The sequence below is a fragment of the Myxocyprinus asiaticus genome, chromosome 19 (genome assembly GCF_019703515.2).
Source record: "Myxocyprinus asiaticus isolate MX2 ecotype Aquarium Trade chromosome 19, UBuf_Myxa_2, whole genome shotgun sequence".
Classification (NCBI taxonomy): Eukaryota; Metazoa; Chordata; class Actinopteri; order Cypriniformes; family Catostomidae; genus Myxocyprinus; species Myxocyprinus asiaticus.
Genome location: NC_059362.1, coordinates 23,952,650 through 23,974,411, shown reverse-complemented (window position 1 = coordinate 23,974,411; position 21,762 = coordinate 23,952,650). Strand labels below are relative to the sequence as shown.

At 38.3% G+C, this 21,762-nt stretch overlaps 1 protein-coding gene across 2 annotated transcripts in view; it reads right to left on the bottom strand.

Moving 5' to 3' along the window:
- Window positions 1-5,773: 5,773 nt before the first annotated feature.
- LOC127409844 (E3 ubiquitin-protein ligase SH3RF1) overlaps window positions 5,774-21,762 on the bottom strand; it is a 115,824-nt gene continuing 99,835 nt past the window's right edge. For both annotated transcript variants that reach the window (XM_051644729.1, XM_051644730.1), the window contains 6 exons: window positions 16,261-16,391; window positions 15,307-15,477; window positions 12,648-12,931; window positions 12,159-12,487; window positions 7,815-8,173; window positions 5,774-6,625 (listed from right to left, as the gene is read on the bottom strand). In XM_051644729.1, the coding sequence (XP_051500689.1) occupies window positions 6,457-6,625; window positions 7,815-8,173; window positions 12,159-12,487; window positions 12,648-12,931; window positions 15,307-15,477; window positions 16,261-16,391 (1,443 nt within the window). In that variant the 3' untranslated portion in view covers window positions 5,774-6,456. The remainder of the gene's footprint in view (window positions 6,626-7,814; window positions 8,174-12,158; window positions 12,488-12,647; window positions 12,932-15,306; window positions 15,478-16,260; window positions 16,392-21,762) is intronic.

The window sequence follows — 21,762 nt, the reverse complement described above, 5'->3', positions numbered from 1 at the left end:
ACTTAGTTGAAGTCATTAAAACTCATTTTTTAACCACCCACAGATTTCATGTTAGCAAACTATAGTTTTGTGCATGACACAAGTAATTTTTCCAACAATTATTTACAGACAGATTGTTTCACTTTTAATTGACTATATAACAATTCCAGTGGGTCAGAAGTTTACATACATTAAGTTAACTGTGCCTTTAAGCAGCTTAGAAAATTCCTGAAAATTATGTCAAGCCTTTAGACAATTAGCCAATTAGCTTCTGATAGAAGGTGTACTGAATTGGAGGTGTATCTGTGGATGTATTTTAAGGCCTACCTTCAAACTCAGTGCCTCTTTGCTTGACATCTTGGGAAAATCAAAAGAAATCAGCCAAGACCTCAGAAAAAAAAAATTGTGGACCTCCACAAGTCTGGTTCATCCTTGGGAGCAATTTCCAAATGTCTGAAGGTACCATGTTCATCTGTACAAACAATAATACACAAGTATAAACACCATGGGACCACGCAGCCATCATACCGCTCAGGAAGGAGACGCATTCTGTCTCCTAGAGATGAACATAGTTTGATGCGAAAAGTGCAAATCAATCCCAGAACAACAGCAAAGGACCTTGTGAAGATGCTGAAGGAAACAGGTAGACAAGTATCTATATCCACAGTAAAACTAGTCCTATATTGACATAACCTGAAAGGCTGCTCAGCAAGGAAGAAGCCACTGCTCCAAAACTGCCATAAAAAAGCCAGATTACAGTTTGCAAGTGCATATGGGGACAAAGATCTTACTTTAAGAAATGTCCTCTGGCCTGATGAAACAAAAATTGAACATTTTGGCCATAATGACCATCGTTATGTTTGAAGGAAAAAGGGTGAGGCTTGCAAGCCAAAGAACACCATCCCAACCATGAAGCATGGGGGTGGCAGCATCATATTTTGGGGGTGCTTTGCTGCAGGAGGGACTGGTGCACTTCACAAAATAGATGATATCATGAGGAAGGAAAATTATGTGGACATACTGTATTGAAGCAACTTCTCAAAATTTCAGCCATGAAGTTAAAGCTCGGTCGCAAATGGGTCTTCCAAATGTACAGTGACCCCAAGCATACCTCCAAAGTTGTGGGAAAATGGCTTAAGCACAACAAAGTCAAGGCATTGGAGTGGCCATCACAAAGCCCTGACCTCAGTCCGATAGAAAATTTGTGGGCAGAACTGAAAAAGCATGTGCGAGCAAGGAGGCCTTCAAACCTGACTCAGTTACACCAGTTCTGTCTGGAGGAATGGGCCAAAATTCCAGCAACTTATTGTGAGAAGCTTGTGGAAGGCTACCCAAAACGTTTGACCCAAGTTAAACAATTTAAAGGCAATGCTACCAAATACTAACAAAGTGTATGTAAACTTCTGACCCACTGGGAATGTGATGAAAATAATAAAAGCTGAAATAAATAATTCTCTCAACTATTATCCTGACATTTCACATTTTTAAAATAAAATAGTGATCCTAACTGACCTAAGACAGGCAATTTCTTTTCTACAATTAAATGTCGGGACTTGTGAAAAACTGAGTTTGAATGTATTTGGCTAAGGTGTATGTAAACTTCTGACTTCAACTTTATACACAGATGAGCCAAAACATTATGACCACCTGCCTAATATGCTGTTGGTCCTTTGTGTGCCACCAAAACAGCGCCGACCCGCGGAGGCATAAACTCTATGTGGTATCTGGCACCAAGATATCAGCAGCAGATCGTTCAAGTTCTGTATGTTGCGAGGTGGAGCCTCCGTGGATTGGACATGTTGGTCCAGCACATCCCACAGATGCTCAATCGGATTTAGATATGGAGAATTGAGAGGCCAGGGCAACACCTTGAACTCTTCATTATGTTCCTCAAACCATTCCTGGACAATGTGTGCAGTGTTATCCTGCTGAACGAGGCCACTGCCATCAGGGAATACCATTGCCATGAAGGGGTGTACCTGGTCTGCAACAATGTTTAGGTTGGTGACACATATCAAATTGACGTCCACATGAATGGCCGGACCCAGGGACATTTAAGAGTATCACACTCCACCAGCTTGATGTCTTCCCACAGTGTATCCTGGTGCCATCACTTCCCCTAGTAAATGGTGCGCACGTACACGGCCATCCAAATGATGTTACAGAAAATGGGACTCATCAGACCAGGCGACCTTCTTCCACTGCTCCAAGGTCCAGTTCTGATGCTCATGTGCCCATTGTAGGCACTTTCGATGGTGGACTGGGATCATCATAGGCATTCTGACTGGTCTGCGGCTACACAGCCCAATACGCAGCAGGGTGTGATGCACTGTGTGTTGTGACACATTCCTCCCATAACCATCATTAAACTTTTATGTGACTTGTGCCGCAGTAGACCTTCTGTTGGTTCGGACCAGACAGATTAGCCTTTGTTGCCCTCGCACTTCAATGAGCCTTGGGCACCCAACACCCTGTCACCAGTTTGTGGTTTGTCCCTCCTCGGACCACTCTCGGTAGGTACTCACCACTGCTGACCATGAGCACACCACAATCTTTGCCATTTCAGAGATGCTCTGACCCAGTCGTCTGACTGTAACAATTTGATTCTGTTTGTGACATAAACATTTCCATATAGGCTACTTCAAAAGTGCATCTTGTTTTATCAAGAATTATCAGAAATGCCTTCATTAAAAAATTCAGACAACAATATGGTTGATCCCTTAAAGTGCAGTGGTAATACATTCTGTGCAAAATCATCAGTGACTGACGTCACTTAGAATTGACACTTGAGAGAGCAAGGATATTCCATTTTACACATGTATTGCTTTGATTTCATTCTTTGATTCTGCACTTGCATAGCTTCCAGTATTCTGCTACAATTACATATTTATCTAGCTGGGACTGATTGGGGATTACTATTACCCATGCCTATAAATAGGTGGAGACTTTGGGTGGGTGGAGCCTCCATTTTTTTTTTTTTTTTGTAACCATGCGGCCAAAATGCCTCTTGCTATTTTTTTATCTAATAAACTTCTTCATTTGAAATTATCTTCATGTATTCAAGTTCTTTGAAATGCATGCAACAGCATCCTTGCATTCTTTCTTTTATCTTACCAGGAAGGAGAGAGAAAAAACATAATGATACACAAAAGAAATGAGAAGCATCCCATGGAGTGATTTTAAAATATACATTTAAGTGTTGTTTATGATGTGACCACCTTGGATCTGGAAAGTACCAGCCTATATCTCATATCCTTGCAGTTATATCAGGTAAGGAAAGTATTTAAATGTATTTGATTTGTATTACAAAGTTTCAATTATGGATTGTTTCAAACTGATTATTAGTGCATTGTGTGAATTAACATTAAATCCCAAAATTATGTGGTGACTTGGTGCAATTGCTTGGTGAGTTAGCCAACTTCAAGTTAATTTTCATGTTCCTCATTATTTTTGTCCCCATAATTTTTAACCACCTGAACTTCATGTATAGCTGCAACTAATGATTATTTTGACAATCTTAATCTAGCCATTTTTAGAATGAAATGTAAACTTTTGGGCAATTATTTTTTTTTATCAACCGGCTCTTACAAAAAACGTAAGTGATCTTACATGGATTCTCATTAGAATGAGACAGAAAATATATAGACTGCTAAAAGAATATATATATATATATATATATATATATGCCACAGACTGCATATTGATGTTTTTCTTATCTGCTACCCAATTCAGGTCATGCAGCCTCTACAATTGAGATGAGTAGAATTAGGTGTGTTCATTAATGGAAACATCTAAAATGTGCAGGATCTTGTGTACCCAGGATTGGACTAGCCTACACTGCATAATTAATTTGTCAAAACGTGACTGCTGAAATGTACAAACCAAATTTCCACTTTTGTTATACTTTTATCTTACAATTAAGATAATTATTCTGTTCCATTGATTTTTATCTTACTGTTTTTTCTCTTTGATCTATTGTTTTAAATGCCTTGATTCAGCAAATGAGTTTGGGAGCAGCTCCCCCGGTGCCTCCAGCAATAATCTTTTTCTCTTTTTTGTATTACTTTTGTGATGAAGATAAATAAACTATGTGAAATTTGCTTTATTTATATAATTGCTTTTCACCAAATATCTTGAATCTTTGTTGAAACTTTAAAGTCATTTCAACATTAACACAGGATGCAAAAGTGATGTTGAACCAATATCAGATTGTAACATTGATTCAACATTACCATTGATATTTTGTTGAAATTTCAACACTGATTCAACAAAAGTGATATAGAATCAGCATTGCAGTGCAACGCTGATTCAATGACATTCACATTGATTTTTTGTTGAAATTTCAACATTAACTGAGGGTGCAAAAGTGATGTTGAACCAACATCACCTTGCAACATTAATTCAATGCCATTAATGTTGATGCATCAACATTGACTTAGCATTGGTTCAATAGTTGCTTTCTATCTGGGTCAGATGAGTGGATGAGTGAAACAGGCAGTTTTAAAACTTATGAAAATGTACACAGCCGATGGTGCAACCTGCATGTGAGACAAATGGATAAATAGATTTATGAGTGCTAAAGAACCATCTGGATGTGATGCTTTTGTATTTGTGTGTGACCACGCGCATGATGTTCTTGAAGCAAATAACACCATGCACAAGTGTGAGATCTGCACTCAGTCTGAGAAGTTATACACTGTTTTCTTGCTTTATACAGCTTTTTCCATCCTTCTAATCTAACATCACTACAAAAACACTGGCAAAAATCAAGTTCACTTAGATCTCAAACACATTTAAAGACACACAAACAGGTATCCCCAAAACATGTTTTATAAAAGGTATTACTTTATTTCATACCCCTTATACTAGCAAGCCATTTAATGAGTTTAAATTAAACGTACAGTGATCAGATTTTGTTCTGCTGTGTTACTAGTATGCAACTTGTTCTCGAGAATGCTCGTTGTTTAGAGTGATTCAATCTATAGAAGGATTCAGTAATTCGGAGCTGGAGAATCAGTTGTGTTACAAGGTTATCCATGACTGGAAATGGAAACCAATAATCAAAAAAAGAAGAAAAAAAAAAGTAGTTTGGTAAGTTTCATTAATACAACCAATGAAGGCCATTGTGTTAGTTGCAAAGGCATCAAGATTAATTAAAAGTAAAGTGAATTGAATTTCAGAAAATAACTGAAATTTGCAACAGGGCATACTTGGGAAATTAAATCTATCAATTCTAAAAAATAAAAAAACAACTATCAAACATCAAATTTGTGCTTTTGAAATAATATGATAAAATATTTCATCTACTGTATGAAGCATAAAAATACACAAACACCATCATTTTCAAGTATATAAAACATGATATCACAAAGTACAGCAGACATCACCAGAACAGCCAATGTTTATGAAGTCATTTCTATATGGCTACCAGCCATTTTTATGTGCATAACTTAAGGAAACATCACCCCTATAAAGAAATAAAGTAGCTAAAAAAAATAAGGGGCCAACAGGTCAGTTGTGTTTTTGTAAGGTATGATACAGCATTCTGAAGGAAACTATAAAGCAGCGGTCAATACTAGAGAGGGAACAAATATACTGTACACACAAAAGTCAAATAAGTGTGCACAAAAGCATAACAGCATCATTACTGATATATACTGGGGGTATTTGTGCTTAGAGTATGGGTGACTGTTTCTGTTTTACAGCTTGTGACATGGGCCTTTTCTATTAAACAACTGGAACCAAGATGTTATCACAAAAAGATTATTATTAATATTCAGTTAAAATGTCTGGAGTGTAATCCTGTTTTTTTTAAAAATAAAAATTTCCTTTATTAGGCAAACCATCTTGGTTCATTTGGCTCATCAATTTGACTACTGATTTCATGTAAATAGGTTCTACTGGCATTTGACCAATCATCTCACATAACAAACCTTCCCTCCAAAGCACCATTCCTACAAAACAAAAATAAGTTAAATGTGTTTTTCAGATGAAAAAATTCATATTGTTCTCATCATGACTCAGATCAGCTTTGTTTGCTCATATACAGTAAAGTGAGACAGTACAAGGCACACAATAAATGTCTTTGAAATGTTACAGATGCATAAATTAACAAATCCTATCACGACTTAATCTACTGTGCTAGAACAAGGGCACCTAGAGTTTAGAGAACGACTAAAATGAAACTCCACTGCTTCCGTGTGTTTCAGGAAATGTTTTGAGTGTTTGTTTTAGGACCTGTTTAGATGGTTATGGTATATTCATAAGACTGTGGTCAACTCCATGCTACTGCTGACCCTCAAGAACCCTCCAGCAGTTGGCTCACACATGTATGATCAAATCACACAAGCAGTCCACTTCCACTGATCTTGTATACTGCTGAAAATAAAACGGAGCTGTTGGTAAGGCTGAAATTCAGTGTTGGTGTTTTCTTTGATGGAGAATTTTAATATCTAAGAGTTATGTATTTTGACACTGTTAGATGCTGTCAACAAAACTGCCAGGGAAAAGGCCTGTTCTCCCATTCCTCTGTAGTGTTCCTTTAAACCAGCCGTCCTCTCGCTTTCTGTGCACAAATACAATGTCGCCCTCTTTGAGTTCCAGCTCTGCTTCGCTTTGGGGAGGGTAGGACACCACCACGCGGTACCTGGAGAGATGGAGAAAACCGCAAAATTAAAAGTCAAAACAAAAAAGTTAATGCTAATTAAATGTTAAAAGAATACTCTACGGATTTGTTCTGACAGGTAGCATAAATCAGATTTTTTGGTATATCCAACTCCATTGAGTTATTTGCAGTGTGAACAGCAAAAAGCCACATTAAAGTGCTTTCACAGTAGCACTTTTGGTGTGCACCCGGGTTCGTTTGACGCCAAAGTTCAGTTCGTTTCGATGATGTGAATGCTGTTTTCCGAACTTTGGTGTGCACCCGGGAACCGTATCCCGTCTGGGTACGGTTCATGTGAACTCCAGTATGGTTCACTGTTGATATGAACGCAATCATCCTAAATTGCGGAAGTGAATCGCTATTGATAATGTATAATTTGCAGTCTCCATGATCGCAATTATTATGGTATAATAATTTTTTTTATACCTGCTTGCGTCCAAATAAACTGCCTTCATAGAGTAGCTTACATTTTTCACATCTTTTGCAACGCATCCGCGGCAGACTAACACAAATGTCGTTCTTTGCATGTAAAGTTTTGGTGGTAAATCCAAAGAAACGTATAATTCAATAACATAGTTCAGCTGACGTCTTCTTCAGTTGTTCCTAGTTACAGTGGTAAACAGCTGCCCGCTTGTACTCACACTGATGACGCAATCGGACCGCGGTTCGGTCCCAAATAATATGATGTAAACAGAGACCAGTGGGGGCAGGGGGAGGAAACAAACTTGGGTTCAGACCAAGCAATCGAATCAAGTATGATTTATTAGATTGTGTCTGAATGGTCAGATTTTTTCATCATTCAGGACACAATGTGTACTGTATTTATTATCATACAAAGTTTGCAATATTGTATTGTCCAAATACACACATTTTCAGAAAATAATGAATAAGTGAATGAGTCATTGGTTTTGGCACAGTATGTGAATGAATGAGTAAAATGCCTCTTCTGCTTATGTTCTTTCTCAGTTGTGCTGACATTTACATCACTGCTATTGCAACTGATGTATTGCACATACACCGGATACAATGGATATTTACTGCATTGTCTACAAACGTGATTTCAAAGTGTGCACACTCTGTCCTAAAATCAGATTTAAAAATCAAATCGGATTTATATGGAGTGTGAACATATTCCTACAGGTCAATCAGTTTTGGGAAGGCGTTACTGTACCTTTCACACATGATTGGCCGCCCGTCATGCTGCATGGACAGGAGGGAGGAGCATGGTTGCCGTGGAGGTGGGGCTATTGGAGCAGTGTTGTCATGGGAGTTGTTCCTATGTGATGCTGCCTCTGTATTTGATGAAGATGAGGACGCAGAGAGTTCAGAGTCCAATGGACAGGCACCTGCATGGCCATTGTTTCCCACCACAATGACTGCTGAGTTGGGCGGGGCCATTTCGGGTCCTACAGCCCCCTGTGGCATGTCCATGGCAACAGTTTGCTCCGCCTCCAGTGTTGGAGAGGATGGGGGAGATGGGCGGAGCTTCTTTTTATTAGACAGCAGTTTCAACAGGCCTTTTTTTTCCCTCTGAAAAGAAAGATTTAATTCTTTATAAATGAAGTGACAGAGCAAAAATTTTATTTTGACTCCAACATACAGTATGTACTGGTAATAATAACTCTACAACATCACAGGGTCTTTGGAGATTATCAGCTATCAAAGAGAGAGCCATAGACAAATAAAATGACATTTTATTGTCATAACACAATTTTATAATAATTTTTTCTTCTGTACTTATCGTTCATCCTACTTTTTAATTGTTTGATATTTTTCTTCCTAATTCTTTTATCCTTTGGAGGTTGAAGGATCTATGAATCTGAGAGCTCAGTAGATTTCTGTTTCTAGCCAGACAAAGTCAGACACAACTAAGGTTATTCAATGAACTCTGCTCATTTCTAATCATTACTTAATCTTCTCCTGCTCCTGCGTCTTGGCTGACAGAGGAGTTAATCTGTACATTTGTGACTGAATTTGAATATCACTGAAAAATCAGATATTTCCAGATGGAGAGAGGTGTGGTTACAAAACCTAAACCTAATGTTTCTAACACATTTAACCTTAAATTCCTCTAGCTATCTGAAACAAAGAAAAACACATCAGTGTGAGTGTAACTCTGGAAGTACTGAGTACCAAGAAATCTCCCAGAACACTGAGCCAAAGTGGACAACATTCCGAGTTGTGTTCTCTGGGTTTGCAGAACAGCCTGCATTATAAAAAAATGATGATTTAAGCTCTATATCAGCAGACTTAGCCATCCAGCTCAGCAAATTATTTGAAACTGAGTGAATTCATAATTACAAAATGCATGTTAAGCACACACAAATGAATTAGTGACAGTTGGGGGCAATAACAAAAAGACATAAAACTAATGCAAACCATGACAAGCCATTATATATAGTCTCAGGGTTATTTTTAGTATTTTATTTAGTGGTCCTTCACTGTAAACCCTAATGTTGCCATTACTGGAAAAATTAAGTTGCCTTATTTAAACATAACTTGAAAAGTATTGGGCTCATAACTCAACTATCTACTGTATGTTCCTTGAAATTATTTTTCTTAAAAATCCAGACTTAATATTTTAATTGTTAAAAAAAAACTATTAAATACAAAATTGAGGCTATGTGGAATTCCCATAATGCCTTGGGGGCATTTAAATAGTTGTAATTAAGAATTCATAGAGGTTTTAGCTCTTTTTGTAGTATTACGTTGTTTAGTTGCAAATAATTGTTTGGTGTGATGTCACCATTCAAGTGACCTGTGTCCCCTTTGGTCAAATTGGACCCTGTTAACAAAATCTCAGTTTACCTTGTGCACGTGCAACGGACAGTACATGCCCATGCATTTCTGTGCAAAAATACTTTATTTCAGATTCACCAATAATTATTTACATTTGTAGGGCTTTACTGGTTGTTTAGATCAGTGTTACTATCAGAAATAATTAATAATTATTTCTGTAGTTATTAATCGATATTTAAATTAATTAATTGGATCTAACTCATTAAAACCTCATATAGGACTCCAGTAAATGTAGTGTGCTACGTTTAGGAGCAAGTTTGGTTATTAGCAATAATTAATAATTATCAAAGATAATTATTAATTATTAAAATCAATAGAACATTGATGAGAATCAATGTTAGCTTTTTTTTAATCCTTTAAAATCAACACTTATCAATTGTTAACATCGATGAAACATTAAAATTAACACTAGCTTATTGATCATTCTAATTCAATCAAAGATAATTATCAATTATCAAAAATCAATAGAATATTAATAAGGATTAACATTGACGGGGCACCACCCTGAAATCAGGGACTAATAACCGAATATTAAAACAGTCTCAATATTAGATTGTTTTCTTAGGAAAATCGACATCCGAAGAATATCGATTTTCGAATAAAAAAACAATGAATGAAGGTTTGAATCCGAGCACTGACATCCCGTCAGCACGACACAGGCGTATGCAAAACAAACCAAAACACTTCTCTTTGTAATATAAACAAAGTTTATTTATGCAGTAATAATTAATAATTAATACAATGCAGTCAATAAACTTCCGACTTACAACTACAAACTAAACAGTGATATGATTAGATATGGAAATAAAAAGAATCCTATAACACATAAGATGTGTGTGTATCAGTGTGTGTGTGTCAGTGTGGTTAGTAAGAGAGAGAGAGAGAGAGAGAGAGAGAGAGAGAGAGAGAGATTATTAAGTGACAGCACGAAAGCTGATTTCGCGATAGCTGGAGATAAAGCAGCCGCGTTCATCACTCAGAGACGCGGTTTTACGAGCGGGGCTCGTAAAAGTCCCTTGTTATTTGACTCTTTAATGGATGAACTCAGTTGCTGTCTCACCCGCGATGGCGAAAATGCACAACAGTCCAATCTGGTTGGACCACAATACAGCAAAACAAATTCGTGATAATTAATACCCTGAGTATTAATAATGAGCGGATCTGGCGGTCCGTAAACTGTACAAGCAAAAACCTTGAAACACAAGAATAACACGCTATAATATTCTATCTCTGCCCAGACGTAACCTCTTACTTGAATCGCATGAGGACACAGGTAGAATGTGTTTTCCTCCGTCCTTTAACTCTGACCCGGTTTCTTGAGGCTCGTGTGATGACGAGAGCCGTTTCCTCGCGCTGTCGGCGGCCGGTACGGCTGTTGATTCTCAGAGGGCGGTACGGCTGTTGATTCTCGGCGGGCTGGCGGAGAACTCAGAAATGTCGACTTGATTGAAGATGGAAGAGAAATCTTTAATCTCTTCACTTCTGTAGGCCAATGGATGAAGATGCGAATTGCTCGGCGGTCTCCTTCGGATCCGTTAGAGTGTTCGGTTGAACACAGAGTAATCTCAACTCGTCCAGCGAGATGGAGATTGTATGGCTACAGTTTCAAGTCGGACATTACTTCCTTATGCCACGAGGTTACACCGGAGAGCACCAAAAAGCTACGTCCGTATTCGGTGAACGAAGTAGCCGGAAGCAACTTTGGAAGCATTTTCAGAATTATTTGAAGTCCGGATGATGTCATGTTCGAGGGACGTTCTGTTGTGTGCCTCATCCAATAGGAGTTGAGTGCTCGATCCTTTAGTGGGCAAGGCTTCATGGATCTGTAGTCTGTTTAGGACTCCCTTTGTTTGATTTTGGCGCGATTTTATCAGTAAGATTTATGACTTAGAAGGAGGGGGCTTGAGGAATGTTTTTTATGACTGTTAGGCCTGCCTTTGTCTTCTATCTGAATACATGAGGCCCAACACATTCTTCTTTAGGCTGTGTAATTGTATGACCTACATTTGAGTCCACTAAATTTAAATTATTAAGTAGAAATAACAACATTTAAAAAGCAAATCTAAATCTACTTGCATCTATTTATCTTAATATTCTATTTGATCACCAAGTGAGCTTAATTACACAAGTTTTGGAGATGCCATTACTCAATTCATTTGAGGGAACAAGTTTTCAGTGTTCTAAAAAATCCTGCAAATTGCACAAGTGGTACTCAGAAGGCCATGACACCTACATGTCAATAATAGGGTACCTACACTTTTAGACCAATGAATTTCCAAAACTTTTCCATGACTTTTCCCTTTGTATGTGATTACTGGATGAATATTTTTTTAAATATATTTATATATATATATATATATATTAAGAGATCTCTGAGGTGGATTTCCATTTGTAACAGGTACCAATTCTTGGAATTAAAAGATTTAAATTATTATAAACTTATAAGGGTATAAATGTCTCTGGATAAAAAAATATGTTGTGACATTTGCACATGCCTCAATGGATGATTTGGATTTCTGAGCCTCTTTCGGCTTGAGGAAGACCACTTTGCGTACAACAAGAAACAGTTATTAATCACTACTACAACCACTCACAAACAGCAATATTTAGTTGATGAAATATTTTAGAGAAGAGCAAAATTAGTTTACAAATTCTACATTCACTCAAATTTCCATGACTTTTAAGATCCTATGAATTCAATGAGTTTCAGCCTCACCTTGCAATCTTTATCCAGTCTACAAGCAACACCATGATTCGAGACTGCACCAAGAGACTTTGTGCTGCTGGGGGCCACAGGAAGAGCTACCACAGCCAGAGGTCTCATGGCATCATTGTCTAAAGAAGCAGCACTAACATTAGGTGGGGTCAAGGAGGCAGCCGCACAGCCCATAGCCACACCCACTCTGGATGAGGAGGATCCAGGGCTGGAGCCGAGGACAGGTGACGGCTGAAGACACACAGCTGTGCTAGGAAGGTAGGCCACAGGATTGTGGGACTGGATAGGCATCACTGCTGCTGTAGGCCGATCCTGACTATGACACACAGCTAGTGGAGAAAAAGAGTAATTTGTGATTAAAGAAGTTAAGATCCAAAAGATATCTCGTATTAATTTTACGTCATAACATTTCTCTTTAAAAATGTTCAAAATCCTAAAACTACATTCTTTGTTTATTTCCAGGTTTGAATTGTATTTAATTATATATACCTGTCCTGACTGCACTGCGTGCCTGATTAACGGTCATCTGTGAAGTCACATGCATAAGCACTTTGGGGTGCTGACCAGTGGGTATATGTGCGGCTGTTACTACAGCAGCAGGCAGTGGGCAAGATGGATTGGCATTTGGGCAGACTAGGAGGGGTTTGTTGGGGTCAGCACTCCCTACAGCTGCCCCGAGAGGAGTAGAGGAGGGGCTAACAATATTGGCACCACGTCCAGCTTGGGAGCACAGAGTCAGGGGAACTTTTGGCTGACTGCTGCCAGAAACAGTCCTGCAGTAAAAAAAAAAAAAAAGAGATAAGTTCAAGACCCTTTAAACTCACACTTCTTATTTTAAATCTAACCCTGAATCTTTCCTGATACATTGGTTGCAAAACATATTCCAAAATAGGAGAATCACTCGATCTGACTAAACACTTAAATGCCTCTGCTCAGTTAAGATACACTATATTGCCAAAAGTATTCGCTCACCCATCCAAATAATTGAATTCAGGTGTTCCAATCACTTCCATGGCCACAGGTGTATAAAATGAAGCACCTAGGCATGCAGACTGCTTCTACAAACATTTGTGAAAGAATGGGCCGCTCTCAGGAGCTCAGTGAATTCCAGTGTGGTACTGTGATAGGATGCCACCTGTGCAACAAGTCCAGTCGTGAAATTTCCTCGCTACTAAATATTCCACAGTCAACTGTCAGTGGTATTATAACAAAGTGGAAGCAATTGGGAATGACAGCAACTCAGCCACGAAGTGGTAAGCCACGTAAAATGACAGAGCGGGGTCAGCGGATGCTGAGGCAATCTCTACAGACCTCCAAAGTTCATGTGGCCTTCAGATTAGCTCAAGAACAGTGCGTAGAGAGCTTCATGGAATGGGTTTCCATGGCCGAGCAGCTGCATCCAAGCCATACATCACCAAGGCAATGCAAAGCGTCGGATGCAGTGGTGTAAAGCATGCTGCCACTGGACTCTAGAGCAGTGGAGACGCGTTCTCTGGAGTGACAAATCACGCTTCTCCATCTGGCAATCTGATGGACGAGTCTGGGTTTGGCGGTTGCCAGGAGAACGGTACTTGTCTGACTGCATTGTGCCAATTATGAAGTTTGGTGGAGGGGGGATTATGGTGTGGGGTTGTTTTTCAGGAGCTGGGCTTGGCCCCTTAGTTCCAGTGAAAGGAACTCTTAATGCTTCAGCATACCAAGAGATTTTGGACAATTCCATGCTCCCAACTTTGTGGCAATAGTTTGGGGATGGCCCCTTCCTGTTCCAACATGACTGCGCACCAGTGCACAAAGCAAGGTCCATAAAGACATGGATGAGCGAGTTTGGTGTGGAAGAACTTGACTGGCCTGCACAGAGTCCTGACCTCAACCCGATAGAGCACCTTTGGGATGAATTAGAGCGAAGACTGCGAGCCAGGCCTTCTCGTCCAACATCAGTGTCTGACCTCACAAATGCGCTTCTGGAAGAATGGTCAAAAATTCCCATAAACACACTCCTAAACCTTGTGGAAAGCCTTCCCAGAAGAGTTGAAGCTGTTGTAGCTGCAAAGGGTGGGCCGACGTCATATTAAACCTTATGGATTAAGAATGGGATGTCACTTAAGTTCATATGCGTCTAAAGGCAGATGAGCGAATACTTTTGGCAATATAGTGTATTTAGCTAATCCCTTATGTCTTCAAGTCTGTTTTATTTAATTTTTTTTACAGTTAAAAACTTGGAACAATAATGGAAGCTATATTTAGGCCATAAAGAAAAAGATGCTTGATTGTGTGAAAGGGAGATATTTTGAATACTTCTAGGCTGAAAATGCAGCTGTTCATTCTTTTGTAGGACTGTAAATGAGATTCTCACGTTGAATGCACCTGCATCAGACAAGCTTTAATCTGACCTTGATCAATTAAGCATGTTTTTAGATATTTTGTGTTCATGTCGTAAAAAAATGATTTTTTTTATTATTATTCCTGTAAATAGGATTGCACTGATAATTGTAGGTGTCTGTAATTTTCATACCTCCCACAAGGAAAAAATCTAGTTTAAAGGAATGTTCCAGGTTAAAACTAAGTTAAGCTCTATTGTGAATTTGTGAAAAAAATCCATCCACAGGAAATACATAATTAATGCAGAAGTGCATCCATATAGAAATGTAGTCCCACTTCAGAAACTGTAATTAAAGCAAATTTACAGCAAATTATTTTATTAAATCATTCATATATATATATATATATATATATATATATATATATATATATATATATATATATATATATATATATTTATAAAAGAGTGTAACATCTTCTAAACTCTTCATAACGCTGGCCTCAAAGACTTCCCATGTGTGTATTTCTTTATCCTGTTTAACAGAGGGATGAGTCAAAGATATTTTCTGTGGTAATCAATATTATGCCACAAGTGCTACTGAAAGAGCTAAACTTGTACTGAACCCAGAACAATGCTTAAACAATTCAGTGTTATGTGTAAACATGTCCAACTCATATTTATCTGCAAGTGAAGACTTTGTGTGGTGTGCGTGTATGTCTTAAGTATATACTCCAATGGAAAGGCAGTGGACAATCTAATCTTTCCTTAGCTTACTGGGTGTATATGTCTGAGTGATAACATGTGTGAGTGAGTGAGTGTTTATCGTACCTGCTGACAGGACTCATGTAGTTCCCAGGAAACACTCCAATCTTGCCAGTGTGCATGGATGTTCCTTTAAACCAGCCATCCTGACAGCGCTCCAGCACCAAAAACATTTCCCCTTTCCTCATTTCTAACTCGTCTTCCTTACGGGGTGTATACGGAAACATTGCCACATACCTGAGAGAGAATCACACAAAACATTAAATAAAATAAATACTGTAAATAATGCAACTATCTCTTCTTAAGAAGTTTTATTCATTCTATTTCATGTATTTAAGTAAGTTGGCCTCAGATGCAATACCAGAAATCGAACAGGGGTGGGCACTGCTTTCACACTGTTGTCTTGAATCACAACAAAATCTCCTGTCTACATTGGACAATAAAATGAGAAATTCTAAACAGCTCCTATATAAGACAAGTCATTTGTTATTTTTTTAACAAGCATTTGCTGTTTGAAAAGGTCTGACCCTAATGTGATAATTATATGTAAACTGAACTTTATGTAATATAACCTTTACTTTTTAAATATAGTCCACTCAGAGGACTATGTGTGAATCCAATAGAAATTAGGTGTGTTTAGTACAATTCTGAGTTGTAATGGAGATAAAGGTGAAAGGTGAAAGGTGAGGGGTCAGACCTCAGGTCAGGGCCCCAGAGACTCCCCTTGGAAATAACCTTTGACCCCTCACCTGAATGTGTTTGGTCACGCTCAGCTGACATTAGGTAAGGACAGAGAGGTAAGTTAAGAGTTCAAAGTGGTCACTTATACGCTTACTGTTTATGCTGTGTGTGAGATACTTTATGACTGAAGATGCAAACAGGACCACTGAATGGTAAATAATCAATGCTCTGGATAACAACATGTCTCTCCAGCATTACTTATCTCCACATATTTTTTAACAGCAAACTGAAAGTTACAAATTTTCAAATAAAAAGTGTTTTACATTAAAGTGTACTTACACTGTGGGTCTTTGACGCCCACTCTGGTCACCTACAGCGGGTGAAGGTCTTTGACCAGCAGTCAAGGCGGCAGCACCCACTGCTGAAGGCTGTGACTGAGGTGGAGGGGGTGGAGGAGGGGGAAGACCATCCTGAAAAAAAAAAAAAAAAAAAAATCAAACACACCTGAGTTAGTGAAAAAAGTCCAAGGCTTCAAATCGTGAAAATATATATATTTTTTTGGCCAACGCGTTTCGGCTAAAAAAAACCCCCCAAAAGCCTTCATCAGGGTACAATTCCCCAGTAAAAAGGTTGCCAAATATTCTGATGAAGTAAAAAAACAACAACAAATAGTATACTTAAAAAAAAAAAAATAAATAATAAAAAAAAAAATTACACAAATATATATATATATATATATATATATATATATATATACACACACACACACACACACACACACACACACACACACACACACACACACACACACACAACCGGTCAAAAGTTTTGAAACACTTACTCATTCTTTATTATCATTTTTTTCTTCACATTTTATAATAATAGTAAAGTCATCAAAACTATGGAATAACTATGGGAATTATGTTGTGACTAAACAAAATCCAAAATAAATCAAAACTGTGTTATATTTTAGCATCTTCAAAGTAGTCAGCCTTTGCCTAGAATTTGCAGAAATGTACTCTTGACATTTTCTCAACCAACTTCTTGAGGTATCACCCTGGGATGCTTTTTAAACAGTATTGAAGGAGTTCCCATCTATGTTGGGCACTTATTGGCTGCTTTTCTTTATTATTTGGTCCAAGTCATCAATTACAAAAACTTTTTTTTTATTATTAAATTTGAGTTCTATAATGAAATAAATGAATATGGTGGCACAATTATATTTTTGCCTACAAAACTAATTTCAAACATTTAAGCATACACCTTCAGATCAAAAGATTTTTAAGATCATGAGAAACATTTCAGTCAAGTGTTTCAAAACTTTTGACCGGTGGTGTATACATATACACGTCTCTACAAGACCAAAATAAATAAATACAAAATTAATAAAAAATATAGCTTCAAGCAGCAATTATCGGGTTCAAGCTGCTTAGGGTTTTTTTTTATTTTTTTTTATTACAAATTTTATTGATTCCAAATATAAAAACATACAAACATAACATAAAAGACAGAATCAATTATCCAGATTAAACCCCCTCCCCCGAAACATTCCCTCCTGACAAAAACATGCACTACTGTGGTCACCAACAACTACAGCATAAAAAAATAAAATAAAAACAAGATATACATTCAAACAACATCAATAAAACACATACCCAACTAAACTACAAATCCCTCTCCACAGCCCCTCCCCGAGAACCCTCCAAAAAAGCCAAATAACCCCCCCACTTCCTGACAAACAAATCACATTTCCCCAGCCTTCTAAAAAAAATCTCCTCAAACGCTGCCACCTCGCCCATCTACCCGCACCACACTCTAAATGAGTGTGCCCCAGCTGACTTCCATCCCCTGAGGATGATTTTCTTACCAATCAAGACTCCGGCTAAGACCCAACTTTTTAAATAACTGTCCCCAATATCAAGAGTTGTCCTATCACCCAGGATACAGAGTCTGGGGTTAAATTAAAATTCAGAGTCCAATACCTCACACAAAGTTCTGAACCCCCAACCAAAATTCTTGGATCTTTACACATCCCCAAAAACATGTGTTGTGTCCCCCTCTTCTGACTGGCACCGCTAACAGGTAACCAGTTGGTCTCCATATAAATATTGATTTCAGTCTTTAACATTTGTTGGAAATCAGGATTTTGCAGAAGGGATACATTAAGGCGGCAACTATATGATTTCTTTTTCTCTATATGTGGCATCACCTCTAAACTCACCAGGGCGTGATCTGAGACTAAGATATTTCCAATTGAGCAATCCACAACAGAGGAAATGAGGGATTTGGATATCAAAAAAAAAAAATCTATTCTAGAATAAATCTTATGGACTGATGAAAAAAATGTATAGTCCCTACCAGATGGGTTCAAAAGTCTCCAAATATCTGTAAGACCAAGATATTTACACATCCTGTGAAGCGTCAATGTTGCTCTAGGGGCTTTACACACTTTTGCTTCTCTATGATCAAAGATTGAGTCCATCAAAAGATTAAAGTCCCCTCCCAATATTATATCATGAGGGGTGCCAGTGGTTTGCAACATCCCTTCAAGATCTATAAAAAAGCCCTGATCATCAGCGTTAGGTGCGTAAATATTAGCCAAAATAAACCTTTGTCCTTGAATTTCAGCTAAAACAAGAATTACTCTTCCTAACTTATCTTTAGTCTGTTTGAGACATTTGCATTGTAAATGTTTATTTACCAATATAATGACTCCCTTGCTCTTACTTGAGCCAGCACTAAAAAAAACATGTCCACCCCATTTCTTCCCAAATTTTTCAGCTTCCTGCGGGGAAAATGTGTTTCTTGAAGAAACACTATATCATATTTCTTACATTTAAGAAAAGAAATAACCTTCCTTCTTTTTATGGGGTGCCCCAACCCATTTACATTCCATGTGGAGAGAGGTAGTACACTCATATTAACATTTGACATTTTGATATAGTAGAAAAAATAAATTGTGTGTCAAAAACAAAATTATATAGACCACATTCCCCATTAGTGAAACAATCAAACCACGAACTTCCCCCCGAACAAAACAAACAGAAAAAAGAAAAACGTGCGCATTAACCCCGCGCACGAAAGCGCCAACCGGCATCAATCCCTCTAAACTCAAAAGGTCCATGAACGCCCACGAGCCTCCACGACAACCTTGCCATCGGATTGCTCAATTTTGCCTCACAAATTTGTGAGGCAAAATTACATAACAGAAAACACTTTGTAAAATAAACCCAGCCAATAGGAAGAATGAACACAAAGAATGTGTAGATTCATTCACAGAACTGTCTCAAAGGTGTGATCTTCCACAAAACAAAATCCAGCTGATATAAAACCGTTCAGATATTTTCAGTGAGCCGGCTGTTATGAGTTCAGCGGATGACATATTCATTCCAATGTCCCGTAAAAAAAACTCAACAAAACAAACTACAGCCAGCAGGAGGAATAAGCACGAAGAAACAACAGATTAATCCACAGCTATTTCAATGGAGTGTTATTCAATAGAACAAGCTCCAGCCGACACAAAAATAAATAAAAACCGGCATCCCGGTTCCCCGGATGGTCGAGTCAATTCACTTGGAGGCCGCATAAAAGTATATACCATGACTTACATAATCCGTCAACTTCATAAAAGACATCCTTTGTGTGAGCATGTAGATATTTTGCGGTCATCCGTAGTGTCCACTCTCAAACTGGCCGGGAACTTCCATGCAACATTTCTTTAAGGAGAAATGTTATTCACAAAACAAGCTCCGGCCGCTAGGCGGAGCCAACGCAAAAAGCAAAAAGAAACCAAAATGACGCCCAGCTTCCTCAAGAGTAAGTACAGCGAGTCGACCCACTCACATGAGAAACATCCAATGGTTTACTCAGACATTGATTCTATAAAAGACATTGCCTGATTTGGACATGTAAATACTTTGCGACCGTTTTTCGTTTCTATTCTCAGTTTGGCCGGGAACATCAGAGCAAACGAGATTTTTTCTGATGCAAGAGTTTCTTACATTCCTTGAACCGATCGCGTTTCTCTCTTGTCGAACTCGAAGTCCGGGAACAAGAAAACATTATGGTTCTTCCAAGAAAGCTTCCCTTTGCTCCTCGCCTGGTGCAACACAAGATCTTTATCGGATGATCTCAGACATCTGGCCAGGATCGATCGGGGCCTGTCTCCCTCAGCAGATTTCTGAGCAGGGTCTCTGTGAGCTCGCTTGATTTCCAGCTTGTGGCCTGTTATGTCGAGCAGACTTGGGAAAAGCTCCTCTAGGAATTTCACCATATCCCTGCCCTCCTCATGCTCAGGAATTCCAACAATTCGAACGTTATTCCTGCAGCTTCTATTCTCAAGATCTTCAAGCTTTTCAAGAATACGTTCCAGATCAACTTTGGTCGCGGGTGGATTAGCGGTTAATTCCCTCTCCGAAGATTCCAGAAAATCAATTCATTTTTCAACATCAGTCACTCTTGTAGCTAACTCAGAGAATTTTGTCTCCATCGCCGTAATTACAGCGAGATCCTCCAAGTCAGCAAGAATCTTCGTCAACATCACCGACATGTTGGACAACTGACCCTGGATCTCCTCTCCCACCGCGCCATCCAAATCGAGTCCCCGGTCTGTAGGTCTGTCGGGGCTTTCATCCTGAACACGTAAGTGTCTTTTAATGTCTCCAGAGCCCGAGCATTTTGACTTCTTTGCCATGTTTTGCATCAAAGAGCAAATGTGTAACTGGGTGTATCAAAATTCACCAGATTATAACATGAAAATAATTAAAAACTTAGCAAAGTACGCAGAGCTCGTTACTCACACGTCTGCCTCTTGCATGGCGTCACGTGACCTCCAATAGTATTACATTATTAATTAGAATAAATCTATCTGCCTTTTCAGTTTTATTTTAACTATAACTAGAGGTTGCTGGTCCATGAGATATCTGCTTCTGTGCGAGAGCAGATGTCACCCAGATAGCACACGTACACCTTAGAGATGTGCGTTTTAAATATTTTCATCTGAGATTGTGATGCTTCAATATGAAGCATCACAATCTAATTAACATCTGCTAAACATCTTAAAAAGATCAGATTTATAAACATTCTAAATCATAAACGTCTCAAAGACATCTGCTTAATGTCTTATTGACATCCGAGACACACTTATTGACATACGTCTTATAGACGTATTGCAGATGAGCAAACAACCAAAAAAATATGTCTTCCAGATGTAAACACACACATCAAATAGATGTCTGGCTGATGTACGTGTGCTATCTTCACCACGGGTGATGGTAAAGCGCACAAATAGCGGGATTATTATTTGAAAAAGATCTATCCATGGTTCCTGCGGATCCTTAAAGTCTTAAAATGTCTTAAATTCAGTTTTCCCAAATTTAAGGTCAGAAAAGTGTTAAATATCTTAAATGATACAACAAAAGTCTTAATTATCATTTAAAGAGGTCTTAAATTTGGAGGCGGAAAGATGGGAATCGTGATATGACCTAATGTATCAAACTTGAAAAGAATATGATATATTATAGAAGTGCATGAGCTGCATCCTTCATAGTGAAAACACAGCACTGTTGTATTTTCTCCAAGCACGTGGGGGCTTGTGAGCGTGTCCAGCTGTTTCAGAGCAGTTCACAATCATTAGGCTATATTGTAAATTTATGACAAGCGATCACTAATGATCAACTCTTGATGATGATGATATAGTGCTGATGAAATATGACAATGTTTACTTTTAATTGTTTATATTGAAATACGCTGTAGATCATTGTAGGAGTGCACATTTTATTTCCCTTATCTGTTTGAATGAGCAGCTGGAAGCAGTGAAGTGCAAACATTTCAAAATAAGAG